The sequence below is a fragment of the Zingiber officinale genome, chromosome 1A (assembly GCF_018446385.1).
Source record: "Zingiber officinale cultivar Zhangliang chromosome 1A, Zo_v1.1, whole genome shotgun sequence".
Classification (NCBI taxonomy): domain Eukaryota; kingdom Viridiplantae; phylum Streptophyta; class Magnoliopsida; order Zingiberales; family Zingiberaceae; genus Zingiber; species Zingiber officinale.
Genome location: NC_055987.1, coordinates 192,839,545 through 192,856,531, shown reverse-complemented (window position 1 = coordinate 192,856,531; position 16,987 = coordinate 192,839,545). Strand labels below are relative to the sequence as shown.

Here is a 16,987-nt window from a genome sequence, read left to right as displayed (position 1 = left end):
CATATCCTGCTAACATGACCAAATTCTATGACCTGACATTGTTTGGCATACATCATATCATGAATAATATTATAAGTCTCCAACATGGTCTAAACGAAGTTAACCTCGATCAATTAAAGGTAATAAACAATTGTAGCAAATTAACAAGGGTTATGAAGAAAATATCAGCTAATGATCCAGATTGCAAAGATCACAAACTTTAAACCTGATATTGTTATCAATAAACTTAAGTTGTCTGATACAATTACATAAACCATTTGCAGAGGCATATCCTACTAACATGACAAAATTCTATGACTTGACATTGTTTAGCAAATTAACAAGGGGTATGAAGAAAAGATCAGCTAATGATCCAGATTGGTAGCAAAGTACCTCGTTTCCAGATTGGTAGCAAATTAATAAGGGGTATGAAGAAAAGATCAGCTAATGATCCAGATTGGTAGCAAGGTACCTCGTTTCCACCGGCAGCCGGTCAGGGGAGAAGCTAGGGCTCTCTTCGGTTGAGAGGTAGGCGACGGTGAGGAAGGCGCAGCGAGGGAGGGAGCCCCGACGCAGTGTTTTCAGGCGAGAGAGGGAGATGCGGCGGGGAGATCGCAGCGAGGCCGATGAGGAAGGCACAACGAGGGAGGGAGCCCTGACGCAGTGTTTTCAGGCGAGAGAGGGAGGGAACGAGCGAGGGAGATCGCAGCGAGTGGTGAGCGGCTGCAGCGAGAGAAGCGAGGGAACGAGCGAGGGAGATCACAACGAGAGATATCTGGTTCGGCGAGAGAGGAGAGGCGAGCGCTAGGGTTTTTTTCTGGAGAGGTTAAACACCGCAGCGTTTTTGGTATATATATATATATATATATATATATATATATATATATATATATATATATATATAAACCTATTTTACCCCACGCGAGTTTATCGTTGAAGAAGATGGCCTGTGTATAGGATTTGATGCGGGGTAAAAGTGTATGGGATGAGAGGGGAAGAGGGTTTAGGGCTTTGATTTTACACAAACCAACAATGAAAAATAAGGTGAAAGAAAGAAAGCTAAAATATACCGTGAGTTTTAAAGAGAGGAGAAAATACTAGATTTTTATCCATGTCAACTCATCACGTTGGCTATCACCTACAATTGCCACCTACACACCCCTTTCATGGCCGATCATGGGTGACTCTCACCGAGTCCAGGGACTCGAAACCCGCCTGAGCAGTCTCAAGCTGCAGACTCCAAATACCTGATGCAATTAATTCAATTCTTTGTTCTATCATCCATCGATGTCACCTGAATGCTCATCTAAAGAGATATATACGTTTCCTTGTCGATCTTTGTTAATATATCGCATAAAACTACTACTTAAAACTTAAATGTCTTAAATTGTAAATTAATGATCAACTTCCACTTATTTAATCCTGATAAAATAATTATATTTCAATTTGAAGAAAATGTCTTACAATCCTTTATCGTGTTTGGGAAGAAGACAGTACTAAAATAATTGTGTATAAAATCAAGGGGGGTAAAGAAATCGAATGATAAGTTAAAAGAACAAAATAATACATCAATGTATATAACTTACAACGCTAGTTAAATATAAACTGCCTTAGATATTCAACCCTCCACTTGCTTCTCAAAATACCCAAAGCCATAATTGGATTATGATTCACAAATGTACTTCTGCTACAGATTCCGCAATCCAAGGAAGGAGGACGAGAGAATCCGAAACAGACCATCCGGGTTGTCGGCATGCACCTGAAAGAAAAATTATGGGTTGGGTTAGTCGAACCATTTAAGAGGTTATCATTTAGATTTAGTTGCCTCTTCAGTTTACAATAACAAGCTGCTAAATTTACCCTTTAGTCGCAAGGAAATGACTCCCATGTCCCACCATTCTATTAAGTTCCAAATATCCTTACACAAAGTTTACTATTGTATGTAAAATGCACCATAGGAGTTTAACCTTGCCAACAAAATACCTATATCTTCTATCTTCAACCCAATGAAAATAATTTTACCTCTAATATTACAAAGTAATTAAATAAGTTCATGAGGGCATTATGTTATTGAATGTATTTAAAATTATTATTTTTAAAGATTTTTTTAAAAAAAAATACTTTAAAAAAAAGGTGGGTTGGCTGGGTCATGATCTCAATCTTTCTGTTGTATGCACAGCCAATTGATGCCTCTACATTTGCAGCCTCAATGAAAAAGTTGCTCAACATTCAAGAGTAAGAACCGGCCTAAAGAAACGAGAATGTAGATTAGCAGTACCCAGTGGCCAGCATCTTCAAGAACATGTAGCTCAACACCCGCTCCCTCCTCGGAAGCCAACTCCTCGGCAACATGGATCCTCCGAAGGTCTTCGAGAGCCCATCTATGTAAGCTTCTCTCAGCCTTCAAGAAATTCATATGAACTCCTCGAGGAACATTCTCAACAGTTTGCCTACAAGAACATAGAGTGTTCTGGTTCAGATGTATATTCACGGAATTTATGGCGATATACTATCGCACGAGGGTGCTTCTGTACCATAAATTTGTTTCTTCATAGGACTTGTACATCTCTGAGATGCCATTGAGGTCAAATATCCATGAGAAGCCTGATGATGAGATGGAACCAGGCTGATTAGCTGGCTGCAGATTTGTCACCACCCACTGGGAATAATATCATACTTCCATGGTTAAGTTTTTGAACAAAACGCTTAAACAATGTACTTAATTATGTTTTTTAAACTATTTCATGCTTCTGTAGCTTTAATTAATGAATGGACATCTGAAGAATATGAGTTTGATTAACCCGTCAAAATGGTAGAAAGCATAGAAATGTCCATACCCGCGCAACCTCTGATGAAAATCCTTCCTGAATCAATGTATCTACAACTTTCTGCTTTGAAGCAACCTATAATAAGTCAAAATGATCAGAAATACTTTCTAGAAAACCATTTTTTATATTTTAAAGTAAGAAATTAAAAACAAAGCGATATTAGCATTGTTCATGTGAAACATATAAATTTGCATTTCATGAAACTAAAATTCAGTATCCACCAAAACAAGTTGTCTCATGACATCCCTATTAAACTCTATTTTGAAATGAATAGTAGTTCAGAAAACTAGAAACACACAATTTCAAGCATATTAAGAAAATAGGACAAAATGAATAACACAAAACATAATTAACTACTATAAACAAATAATCAACTGGTGCAAGAATTCATAGTCAAGCAAGCACACCTCCTTAGGCATTTTACTCAAAAAAGCAATCAATTCACCAGGATGATCTTCACCATCTCCTCCAGGACGAACCTTCCCAGGGGTAGCATCAAGAACCCAAACCTTCAAAGACAAAAGTCAAAGTTCTTACCTTTGATATTTAAGGGAGGATGATTAAAATCTAAGGTCAAAAATCATGAATAGAATTAGCAGGTATTCAATGGTAAGAATTCAGATTTTGATCTTACTCTGACAGGTCTAGCAAGAGGCTTTGCAGCTTGTTCTACCATACTTAGGGCCACTGAGAAGATGATAGAGTGGCATATCAGAAAATATTAAATTGCAAAAAACAAACAAACAAATAAATGCCAACCAAGAAATAAAGAAACTTGCGAAGATTACCTTTGCCACCAAAGCTGTGACCAACTAAGACACGTGGTATCAATCTGAGTTGTGCAACCTGTATGATGCCAAAGTGTCATATTGGAAAATTACCTCCAAACTTATACCAACTATCTCATGAAACAAATGCCACTAGAAACTGAACCAAAAGCTAACAAGAGATGTTCAACTATATGGGACCAAGAGCAACTTTGTGGTTGAAAAAATGAAGACAGAGCATCTTTGATGTTAAATTTACACTGAGTGATTAATCGACTGAATCTTAATGTTGTAAATTCTCTAGTTTCTTAGAAGTGATTGAATCACCACTAGTTAATATGTAAGAATCAAAAACCAACTTTCACATCAAAGAACCACCAACCATTTTTGTTTTAGTAACCAGAGACACATTGATCAAGATCAAGGAAACAAAACTTAGTATCTTACATTTTCTAAACAAAGCTTAGTATCTTACATTTTCTAATTTCAGGATGGATTGATACGGTATGCCCATAAACCACAAATATGTTGACAAGGTAATGAAGTGAAGGTAAACTTGTTCAAGGCATCGCTCTCGTCAATAAGGTACAGTGCATGCCATCAAGTGACTACACAAGCCAACTGGGTGAGCTCTCTCATTAATAAAACTACAACTTAAATGGGTTTTAGAAAAATGCCCCAGTAAAAATTAAGTCAATGTGATATTTCTACTTAGTGTTAACAAGAGATATCACTGTTTAAAGACAAAATGCTACAATGTGTAAAATATTCACATGCAGATGATATTCGATTGAAAACATAAACACTTACAAGCTTTAGAACATCAAGAGCAGCTGCAGCAACTGTATGAGGTCCATTCTTCTTTATTGATGCCGATTTACCATGACAGCGCAAATCAACCAAAAGAAACTGCATTAAAGGAAGCACAGTAAAGGATTAGCCCACGTACATAGACAATGTCATTTCACGTCTTATTTTGGGCTCACCATTTTGATTACAAAACCATTTTGATTTTTCAGTGTTTAAATGGCACTTTTGGCAAAGTGAAGAGGGGTTAAGTGTTGGAGAGTATACCTGCCACATTGGGAACTCTTGCGCCAGTCTCTTTGCGAAAGAACCTGAAATATTTTTGTACCATTATTCACCAGATTCAACAGGACACTTACAACTCTGTATCTGTTATGTACTAATCTGTAGTTCTATCTAATACAGAAACTTTGTTCATAATATTGCAAATAATTGTACATTTATGTGCAACAAAGATGCATTAAAGGTAGGAAACCAAGCAAACTAAAGTGAGACTACCAATATAAAGTAATGTCACTTGTGGATCTCCTTTTTTTTTCAGATTGTCCATATTATAGTTTTATTTATTTTTATAAATCCGTCAGCCGGTAGCTAGTTATTACTGCCAAAATACCACCTTTCCATTTGTGTATACTTCTTAGAAAAGCACTAAGAGGCATATCAGTTTGAGAAAAGCAAGAAGCTTTCAAGTTTGAGTAGCTCACTGACCCCAATTCTTCCTAGAACCAAGAATTCCATGCAAGAGAACAGCAGTTGGTGGATCAGGTATTGACTTATCCATGAAATAATTCCAGTTCACCTGCATTAGATAAAGTGGAAAGAAATACACAAATTAGCATATCAGAGAGACAAAATAGACCTCAAGTTCTGAAGTATGAAAATACTATTGAATTCTCCAAACCATGGAATGATCGTTAAACAAAAAATTCCAATGCCTTCGTTTTGTACAAAGGAACTCATACTACTAGAACATAGGTATGGAACTAATAAAAGAACATAGAAGAGTATTTATAGTTGGATTCTAACAAAGGCAATGGCATCCAGATAAGATTTTTTAAAGACCTAGAGTATTTCTCAAGAATATCATGAGAACTTATGAGGTGGCCATTTAGCAAGAGAACTGATTATGAACCAGAAAAGCTGAACCACTAACAAGTTACAGTGTTCTTTTGAACAAAATCATACTTACAGAGATCACCAATATTGTTTTTTCATAAAAACATTTATTTTGGTTAATCTTAGCGTCAAACCTCTGGCACCTACCTAGATTAACTGAATTTATAGTCTCTCTGTATCTATATATTAACTTTCCCACTTAATCTACAAGCCAGGATACTTTCTGTAGATTCCAAGTTTGAAAATCATAGACAATTACTCATTAACAACTGCAGCACGGAATTGTCAGCTCAACAAAACTATAGAACCTGATTTAGAATCTAAGGCCTGATGAGAGCAGTGAATATAACACTTGTTCAACAAAAACATAGAGAAACAAATACACTAAGGCGAATAGACTGATACCATAACGGAAAGGGTAAGTTAATAGAAGAAAAATAACTATGATGTTAAATCCTCAACTTTGGATTTACTCTAAATTTTATGCCCGAATTAGGTTTTATAATTTGGTATCACATGAGTACCAGCAAGTGCAATAATGCTATAGTCAAACTAGCAATTGCTTGAAGGTAATTAAATTAGTAACTATTTTATTTTACAAGTGAAAGGACAAGGTGTTGGCATTGAGGTCAAAAATTTGCAAGACCTCAAACAGCTATTACAATAATAGGTGAATGAAGGAGAAAGTTTTCTTACAAGGTTTCCTTGGACAAGATCATACACCTGCAAAAGATGAGCAAAGCAATTAAGTCATAGAGTTGTTATTGTTTAAAAAATTAAAAATAAAATCAAGAAAAATAAAACTATTCACATATATTCCAAGTACTTTTGGTATGGTCTTGCAAAGAGACTAGTTAGTTTTTCAATTATAGCAAGCTCCAACAACCTACACAAATTAATTCATGTTTCTTAATGAATTCACCACTGACCAGGGTATGATTAGGTTTCACAGATTCTAGTGGTCGAATGGCCCTTTCATCTACCATTGTCATATGAACACGTAATCTTCGATTAGATGAAGAATAACTTTTCCTGGAGTTATTTAAAGAAAATGGCCAAGCATGGCAAGTGCAGTCCTGTGAACAGATAAAGTTTGCAATCAGTACGTGAGAAGTTATAATGTAAAATTATCAACAGGGATCAATGAGAATAAATAAAAAGGTTTTAAAACAACAAAAATATAGATGTAATGTCTTATAAGGTGCTTAAGATGCAAATAACTTGCTAAATTGTGACATTGTCTCAATAAGCAAAACAAGTAAAAGAGAAAAATTCTTGGAAATTCTTTGCACAAGTAATGATTTAAGTGATTCTATAATTACAAAAGTAGAATTGATTAGCATTGAAGGAAAAAAGGCATATTGGCTACGTATAATCAAGAGTGGCTAATGGATCTATATATGATGATCCTGTCCGAACGCTGACTCAACGGACGCTGGGCACGTGGCGCTCTCCGATTTGCTGATATAGATCTCCGGCTAGTCGTACGAAACTCCGGCGAACCTGCACAGAAGTCGGGCCGGGAAGGGGTTCCCGGCAGCGACCCTCCGACGCTCAAGTCAGGCAAGCAAGTGGTGAAAAAAGTGGCTCCAAGGTTGTATATCGCGTACCTCCGGCGAAGTATGAGGCTCTTTATATAGAGTGGTGAAGGAGCTCCTGCACGTCCACCGAGGCACATACGTATCCGCAGCCCATACCTCGGTATGTGTCTGTCAGAAAGCTTAACTGACGCCATACTGCTACAGTCCAAGCACGTCTTCGATGGGACAGGAGAACACCTAGCTGTCAGACTAGGAGTATGGCCTAGCCCTAGGGCTTGACAGCTGTTCACAAGATATTCGTCTTTCTCTACCTACCACAGGCCGGTGGGTCCGTCCGGCAGGCTGGACGGGGAGTGCTGTCCGAACGGCCCTCATCTTACGCGCCGGCCGGACGGCACGTCCGACCTGCCGTTGGTATTGATACGCTGGGGAGATTTCGGTAGGGTGCTATGCAAGGACTGTTAGCGCTATGTTACCTTATATCTTCGGCCAAGCATGACTTCCGCTCGGCCCCTCATTATTATTCGTTCGAGCGCCGGTATCCCGACTCCTATCCGGCTGGCCGGGAGGTCGACCCAACCTTCTCCGGTCAGCCGTCCGGTCCACCTAGCCTTTTGATTTCCACGTGGCGGCGACCCCTCAGAACGGGGGCCCCCTGTTCTATCCGCCGGATCATATGACTAGCCATATAATCTTACATAGAATTCAATGGCAATACTATCCATGTAGTCAATTCCAAAAAATTGGACTCATGATTTGTTGCAACTAAAAGATAAAATATTTAGTACATCTAGTTTCAACCATAAAGAATGTTTTAAAAATAGTACATAAAAGTGATAGTGCACCAATAATAATAACCTTGCCATTGCCAGCAAGCCATATTTCCTTACTTTTTTCAACTCCATACTGAAAAGTAAAAAACCAAATATTGGTCTAGCATACCAGCTCCTGGTTAAATATGGATGAAAATGCACAGTTTCTGCTAAGCATCACAGAGAATGGAACTCAACTGAAAACAGACACTTAAGGAAACTCAAAAGCGGCCAGCAAGTTCACAACTTGCAGAATTTAAGAAAACTCTCTCATAAACACAAGAAATGACCAACAACTCACAACAAGTTCATGACTTTCAGGATTTCATTTCACAACGTACTTCACTATTGTACGTTTCTATCCGAGCATGCAAATTACTGAATTAGATTGGCCAACAAGTAGAGAAGGAAACAAAGGGATTTTAAAATCCCATCACCCCCACATTTTCTAAATCTGAGAATCCTAAATTTCCAAACTTTTATCATTTCAAAAAGGAAATTTTTCGCAAAAAAAAAAAATCTAGAAATTGCTTTCCAATTCCCTAGTCTTTTATTTCCAACAAGCTATAATAGAAGAGCTATTTTGTTCGGTTTAGCACCTGTAAAAGAAAGCTTTTAGAAAGGAGGAAGAGCTAAAAATGCACAAAAACAAGTTTATTGAAATCGAATTCCAACCTGAAGAGGGAACTGAACCCCACACCTCGTCCTCGGATCAAGAGACGCCCCAACTCGAATATCAAATCCCTTCCCACCCGCCATGAACGCCCACCCCAGATCCGACCCGCACGAAACCGAAAAATTCGAAGCCCTAGCCATGGAGACCAAGATGTCAGGGCTTTCCGGCGCGGAATGCAGGCGCTGGCGTGGGTAGATTGGAGTCGAAACTAGAAGATCGAAGTGGTCGATGCGGTGGACGGATAGAACGAGGGTATCCGGCCGGCTACTAACACCTTCTTCCCCCAACCCCGCCTTCTCTCTCTTTATGGTCCGTCGGCGGAGTCGCCGAAGCGAGGCGTGGCGAGTGGACCGCTGAAGCTTTCGCGAGCACCTTTTGCCGCGGCTATTGTTGGTGGTCGAGAAACGTACCGAGTATATATATATATATATATATATTGAAAATTTCCAATTCTTTATTGGGTTACAAATCCTGAGAAAAAAAAGTTTTAAAATTTCAATTCTTTTATATTCGCTTTTAAGATTTAATCTCTATTATATTCATAGGTACGTATGTTAAATAACAATAATTTTTATCACTATTCGTATATTTGAAAATCAATTTACGGTAAAAATACCTTCTCAATTTTTCAAAAAGATCCAGTTTCAATTTCTACGAATTAAATTAAAAAATTTTTAATAGACGAATTAGTCGACGTAATACCTGAAACAAACTTTAAAAAAAATCAATTTTAATTAATATATTTTACTTAACATCTGCATGCTAGAGGAGTTCACATCCTCTCTCCTCAAATCTTTCTGTCTCCATATTTCACATGTCACCCAATCCACCTCCAACCACCGTCCCGATTGACACTATAACCCTTCGGGAAGATGAACTCAAAGGGATCGCCATCAGCACTGGAATCCGGCCGGATCTGAGCAGAGGCTCAGATCGACGGCAGAGGAAAGTCTGCTTAGATCCGGTTGGATTCCAACGTCGATCATGCCGATGACGACTCCCTTGGGTTCATCTTCCCTAAGGGTTATAGAGTTGATTGGGGTGGCAGCCGGAGGCCGCCGGTGGTGGGCTAGGACGATGAGTGGGACACGGGGACATGTGATATTGGGGACAGGAGATTTGAACTGATACTAGAGACCAGTTCGGATCCTCTGTCCATAAATTTCTCTGTCTCCGTGTCCCCTTGCCGATCGGACGGACGAGATTACATCTCAAGAATGTCTTGCACATCACGAGGATACTGCACACATCTTAAGAATGTCATGATGCCTTGAGATGTAATTTGGTTCGTCCGATTGGCAGGGGACACGGGGACAGAAAAATTTGGGAACAGAGGATCCGAACTCAGAAAAAATCAAGCCAACAATAAAAAAAAAAGAACACGGAGAGGTGCACCACTAGGGGTGTAAATGAGCCAAGCCGCTCGTGAGTTATTCGAAGCTCGATTTGATAAAAGCTCGTTTGAACTCGTTTAATGAGGCTCGTTAAGATAAACAAGTCAAGCTCAAGCTTTACAACATTCGGCTCGTTAGTTCGTGAACATATTCGTTAAGCTCATGAATTAATTTTTAAATAAAAAAAAATAGTTTTGATATTGAATTTATAGATTTTACACTCTACTTATGTCACTTGGTTGCCAGGATTCATAAACTCTAATACTTAAGCCTGGAGGTTTAGAGTTCGAATCCTGGGGGAGACAAAAATCCACTGACAAGGGGTGGAAAGTCCTAGTGAGTAACGGCACGGCCAAGGGTCGTCGGTCGACGACATTAGAGGTCGCCAAATGGGCCGACGACATAAGGGCCGACGGTCGACGACCCGAGGGTCGTCAAATGGGCCAAGAGGGCCGGGTCGTTACAATAAAAAGGCGCCTTTTATTAAATTATAAATATATTAAATTTATTTATTAGAATAAAATTATAAATTTTAACCAGAATATTATAATTTTTAAAAAATATATAATTTAGTTTTTAATGAATATTTAAATTTATAATTTATATTTATTAACCTCGTTTAGGTTCGATAAAAGTTCGAATAAATACATGAGCCATGAATATATTCGTTAAATAAAGCTCGAGCTCGGCTCGTTTATAAACAAATCAAATTCAAACATCCAAGAATTCGGCTTGACTCGACTCGATTACACCCCTATGCACCAGGACTTCTTAAAAACTTCAATGTGTTAGCTTTTGTCGATTCCAGTGTGTTCCTTGTTGAGCTTGAGGCCCTGCACAATTGTGCATCATGAACAGGTTAATATATCTAAAGTCATCGATCAGGATCTTCAAAGGCTTCATTTTAATTCCTGTTCAGATTTTTGAACAGAACAATGCCGATGCATCCGATTGCTAGTATCCCTATTGTATTCCAGTTGGGCAATCTGCTTCTGTTATCAGTTAAGCCTTGCCGGGATGACAAAGACAAGCGCTCACGCATCAAGTTGTTGAGGTTATCCAGCTGATGCATGATTTGTCGCTGACCCCGCGAGACGAGCATTAGCTGCCAATGAAAGGAACCATCAACATCACTGAAGCTCGTAGTACTACAATCATTAGATGATATTTAGGTTTCAAATATTCTAAGATTTTCAAGCAGAAACTAGACGACTTATAAAGATTGTTAGGAATGCAAGGGATTTAATATCACTGAAGCTTTGAACTAGTTGTATTTGAAGCAAAAGAATACATGGAATTTTTGAACTAAATTCTTTCCTCAGGTGATGCGTGTATACAATTCTTCACAGTTGTGCAGAAGAAATGACAGCTAAAAAAAGCATAGAACAAAATTTCTTTCTAGTTCAGATAACATAAAGATGTCAGAGCCCTAGTCCAAAGTCTCATGTTTGATGATTACCTTTAAATGGGAGATTACATTATGTGTGTGAAAACTAGAGTTCATGAATTCCTTATGCTTAACCAATGTCAATTGTAATATTGAATTCATATGTCTTTCAATTGATGCTTCATGGAGTTCAACTGTGGAAGGCTATAGGATAGTAATATATCACCAAGCAATTAGTTGTAGAGAAGAGTCTACTTGGACAAGCTCTAGATCATTTTGAGTGCACCATGAGGTCCAAGTCATAGTGAATCACGCTGTCATATAACTTTAAGTTTCACAAGTATTGATATTAGGAACAAAACCATCATAGCAAATAAGAATCAAGATGTATGAAAACAGCCCTGCATCCTCAGTAGGGACAGGTGAATGTCAATGAAAATCTAGAAAGAATACTACAAGAAATACTATTTCGAAATACCAAAAGTATTTCAAAATATCCTAAATTAGAAACCACTAAGAATAATTTCCATAACTACATTGTGCATAACCATGAAAAAATCATCTGCAAGATACAGTTTCTATATATAATCTCTTTAATTTCTTCACAAGATGAGTTAAGAAGATGCATGGACTACAGAAGACTATTCTTTTGACTTTTGTAGCTAATTGGATAAGTTATTTCATCATACATGATGACTAAATGACTATTAGATAGCAAAAAGTGACTAAATAACCAAGTTCAATTAGAACTGCTTTAATGATATTGTAGAATTCATTACAGCACAACTTATTATATATAATGGTACCATATTTGTATAAACTATTTGTTAACATGAGTTGGTAACTTTTTATATTATAGATGCGGGCTACTAGCATGGACACTTCTCACCTCGATGTTTTCCTTATGACCCGCATGCCGAAAGCGGGGAAAACACTTGATGCGGATATGAAGACAATGGTTGTAAGTATAAAAACTTGCTAGTTTTTGGAGTTATAAAAAAAACAATGATTCTTTTATAATCTAATTTCTTGCATGGTGCAGGATGCTATAAGAGATGCCATTTCTCGAGTTTCTGAGTCAGACGTCACAACCACATTCAAGGAGAAGCTGTTGGGTAGCTTTGTTGGTGGAGAGGGGCGGCCTCGTATGCGCTGCTTGGGTACAATTCCAGCACCAAATGCAGCTCCCGGTTCATCTCATTTAGCTCCGAGTTCATCTAATGCAGCTCCTATTTCTTTGGAGTCAATCCCAAAAGGATTGATGCAAATGATAATTGATAAAGTAGGAGAGTACGTGCTTGAAAAGGCACGGGTTGAAGCACGAGATGAAGTTGTTGTTCCCTTAGAGAATTTCTTCCAAACCATTGTTGATGGAGTAAATAATGATCCAAATAGATCATCTGTGAGAGCAGAAGGAAATGCAAGTACACAAGTATTATATTTTAGGTGACAAACAATTTTAAGTTCTTTCTTATAATTACTTTGTAATTAAACTACCTTTTATAAATAGGTTGGTGATGCATCGAGCGTCCATAAGTCAAACGACTCTTCACGTTGATTTGGGATTTATTTGAGACGATCTTCTATGGTATTAGCTAGGTTAGTGAATTTAGACTACTTATTAGCCAATAGTGTATATGAGCCAGAAATGTCATATATTGTTGGGTTTTATTGTTGAATTTTAATTGTAATTTGTATTTGGTGAAAGTTCTGAATGGCTAAAATATATTTATCTAATAATTGTGTACAGGTTGTTGAGAGTAGGATCGAAAAGAATTTAGATATCTCCACAATTGCATGATATTGTTCACTTTGGGCCTAAGCTCTCATGATTTTGCTCTTGGGCTCTCCCCAAAAGGCCTCATGTCAAATGGAGATATCTTTCTCTTATAAACCCATGATCTTTCCCATGTATTTTCAATGTGGGACTGTATTTGCAACCTTGCAACACCAACAATCTCCCCTCAAACAAAGAACCACAGGTTTCCCATGTTCGATCCTCGATCCACCAGGTCTTCCTGCCCCTCGGTTCACCCGACCTACTAGGACTTCCTTGTCTAGCCGCAACTAGGACTTCCTTGCCTAGCCGCAACTAGGATTTCCTGCCCGGTGTCTGGTCCTCTTGATCCAAACATAGGAGCACCCACTTTCTTTGTTCGAGGTCAATATTGTACCCACATAGCTCTTGTGCACAGTCGGCGGTTAAACCTTCTGACAGTTTGGGCTCTGATACCAATTGTAGGATCGAAAAGAATTTAGATAAACCTTCTGACAGTTTGGGCTCTGATACCAATTGTAGGATCGAAAAGAATTTAGATATCTCCACAATTACATGATATTGTCCACTTTTGGCCTAAGCCCTCATGGTTTTGCTCTTGGGCTCTCTCCAAAATGCCTCATGTCAAATAAAGATATCTTTCTCTTATAAACTCATGATCTTTCCATGTGTTTTCAATGTGGGACTATGTTTGCAACCTTGCAATACCAACAATCCCTCCTCAAACAAAGGACCACAGGTTTCCCATGTTCGATCTCCGATCCACCAGGTCTTCCTACCCCTCGGTCCACCCGACCTACTAGGACTTCCTGCCCGGTGTCTGGTCCTCTTGATCCAAACATAGGAGCCCCCACTTTCTTTGTTCGAGGTCAATATTGTACCCACATGGCTCAATCAGACCATAACTATTGTGCACAGTCGGCGGTTAAACCTTCTGGCAGTCTGGGTTCTGATACCAATTGTAGGATCGAAAAGAATTTAGATATCTCCACAATTGCATGATATTATCCACTTTTGGCCTAAGTCCTCATGGTTTTGCTCTTGGGCTCTCCCCAAAAGGCCTCATGCCAAATGGAGATATCTTTCTCTTATAAACCCATGATCTTTTCCATGTGTTTTCAATGTGGGACTATGTTTGCAACCTTGCAACACCAACAGGTGAGACCCATTAAATTGGGCAAAAAAAATAAAATAAATCTAAAATTCTGGTTAATTGCAAAATAAATTTTTACGACGGGAGCAGAATTACATTTGTCTATCACAAATACTATTAGATTTGCGACGACCTCATGTCTTTGATATGTTAGTTGCAAATAACCTTTATTTGTGTCACAATTGCGACGACCTGACAATATCGTCGCAAATTTGAATTGTTTGAGACGGAAACATCCACATCGCAAAAACCCCTTATTCTCGATGCGAATACATTTACGACGTCATGGTAATCGTCGTGGAGTATTTGCTACCCTCACATATGCGTCAACCTCTTTTCTATCGTAAGATCGTCGCTAATGATGATTTACGTCGAAAATGCTACTTTTTACGATCAAACGACGCCAACACGAAAGACCACAATTAGCCTAATAATCGTTTCCTAAAATAAATTCTAGTTTGTATATATAAATATGTCTACTCTTCAATAAAGAAGTAACTCTTTTGGATCTAAAGTTAACCTAACTGAACAGCAATTCATAATGAAACCCAAAGTCTATCAGTAGTATGTTAGGTTAAGGAACTATGTTGAAGTATCTTCCATTATACAATATTCAAATCAACACATAATACAAGAATGTTCAAGCCGCTCCAGATAGAAATTAACATTTACATATGCATTCCAGTTACCTGAATGCAATGGCAATTAAGTTGTTCTAACCAATCAGTTTTCACAACCACCTTGTCATCATAAAACACATGACTACTTCTCTTCAGAATAGTTGCAATGCTATAGCCTAGCGCCATTAACCCACCAAGAAGACGCACACTAACTTCAAAAGTAATTCCGAGTGATATGATGAAGGGATTATCAGTTACACATTCCTGGAAATTCACAAATAGCCAGTGGTCATAGTGGCATATGAATACACACTAACTATATACAAGCAAAAGAAGATATGCAAAAGAAGTATACGGCTAGGCATGTGAATATAGAAATCCGTGAAATAAATATTGCTGAAGATAGACAATGCATTTAACTAAAGCTCACAACTTCATCCCATTGGATATTTGTGACAAATAACTCAAATATATGAGTCAGCAAAATAAGGAAATATGCATACAATGCCAATCAAGAAAACAGAATTTTTGTTTACATCAAACATGTTTCAAGAAATATGTCTAAAATTTACATGATCCTCATCCATAAACCATAAGTCATATTAAATAAAAATTGCACAGAATTATTCAGGATAGCATGCCTCAAACTTGATGGCAATAGGTATATATCATAGGTTTCTTCTGTGCTTTCTTTGTTGTTGGGAAAGAACAGACTTGATTTGATCCACTGGTGCATTCCTTGGTGACTGCAATATTAGAAAAAAGTTTAAGCTTCATACGAAATTAGCTGAAGACATCAATATAAATAGTTTGCAAATACCATGCCTCCAAACATTGGCAACCATATATGCAAAAAAAAATCCAAAGACTAACCTTTAGAATGTAGGTTGGATTCTGGAAATTTGTAAATGGATTGAACTTCATGGAGATTTTTTTATGTGCTGTTTGCAAGTCTGGTTCAATGAACGCCTTCTACATTGGATAAACCTGCATAATATAGAGAAGTCAGTATAAATGGCCAGGGCTCAGGAGATTCAAGTAAATGAACTTACTAGTGTCAGTTAATTTAAAGTTTAGTTAGCAGAAGCAAAAAGAAGTTTTCTCAAGGAGAAAAGATAAAGTAAGTAACTGTTTCTGATATTTTGATGAATAATCAATCTATAATCTCTTCAGGTTCTTGTCCGGCACGCTGTATGTCCTGCAAAACCCTTTTAACAAGGTCAAAATGTACACCACCAGTCACAGAAACACACAGATCAAGTAGAGGACGCAACTTCTCGCTTAAAGCATAAATCCCTTCAAGAAAAACAATCCTAGAGCTAGGGACGTCGACAGTTCTGCCAAGAAGAAAACAACAAAGATAATGAATCTATCCTATGAAGAATAACCGGAAGTTCTAGTCACATTGCACCATTACCTACTGATCCTGTTCGAACGATAAATCAACGGACGCTGGGCACGTGGCGCTCTCCGAGTTCCTGACGTAGATCTCCGACCGGTCGTACGGACCTCCGGCGAACCTGCAAGGAAGTCGGGCCGAGAAGGGGTTCCCGGCGACGACCCTCCGACGCTCAAGTCAGGCAAGTGGACAACAAAGAAGTGACTCTCAATCTCTGAGAATGCGTACCTCCGGTAAAATGTGAGGCCCTCTATATAGAGCTGTGAAGAGGCTCACGCACACATACCAAGGCGAGTACGTGTCCTCAGCCCATACCTCAGCATGGACTTGTCAGAAGAGCTTACCTGACACCATACTGCTACAGTCCGAGCACACCGCTGATGGGACAGCGGAACCCTCTGTCATAAGATCCTGCGTATGACCCAATCGTCGAACATACTCGCTGTCAGAAGATGCTCCTTTGTCCTTTTGTCTATTCTTACCCCATGCCGAGCGTCCGGCCGGTCGGTAGTCCCCTCACGTCCGGTCGGCCGTATGTGCTGGTCCGTCCGGGGGATTCTCGGTCGTGCGCTCTGTGGACTGTTCGCAGTATTACTTTATGCCTTCGGCCGAGCGGGCAACCCGCTCGGCCATACGACCTTGTTCAACATGAGCATCGGAACCCCGACTCCCCGCCGGGGTGCCTTTGCTTCCGTTCAGACCCCGGTCGGCTAGTCGGTCCACCCTTTTCC

The 16,987-nt window shown here is 38.8% G+C and overlaps 1 protein-coding gene across 1 annotated transcript; it reads right to left on the bottom strand.

Moving 5' to 3' along the window:
- Positions 1-1,506: 1,506 nt before the first annotated feature.
- Positions 1,507-8,930, bottom strand: LOC122038968 (protein ABHD11-like). The gene is made up of 13 exons (XM_042598959.1): positions 8,526-8,930; positions 6,427-6,573; positions 6,194-6,220; positions 5,090-5,180; positions 4,649-4,692; positions 4,385-4,483; positions 3,596-3,653; positions 3,442-3,494; positions 3,215-3,316; positions 2,817-2,882; positions 2,514-2,638; positions 2,258-2,429; positions 1,507-1,738 (listed from the first exon to the last, which is right to left on the bottom strand). Exons 1-13 carry the CDS (start codon positions 8,664-8,666, stop codon positions 1,667-1,669), a joined length of 1,197 nt encoding a protein of 398 aa, XP_042454893.1. The 5' UTR covers positions 8,667-8,930; the 3' UTR covers positions 1,507-1,666.
- Between the last annotated feature and the right edge of the window lie 8,057 nt (positions 8,931-16,987).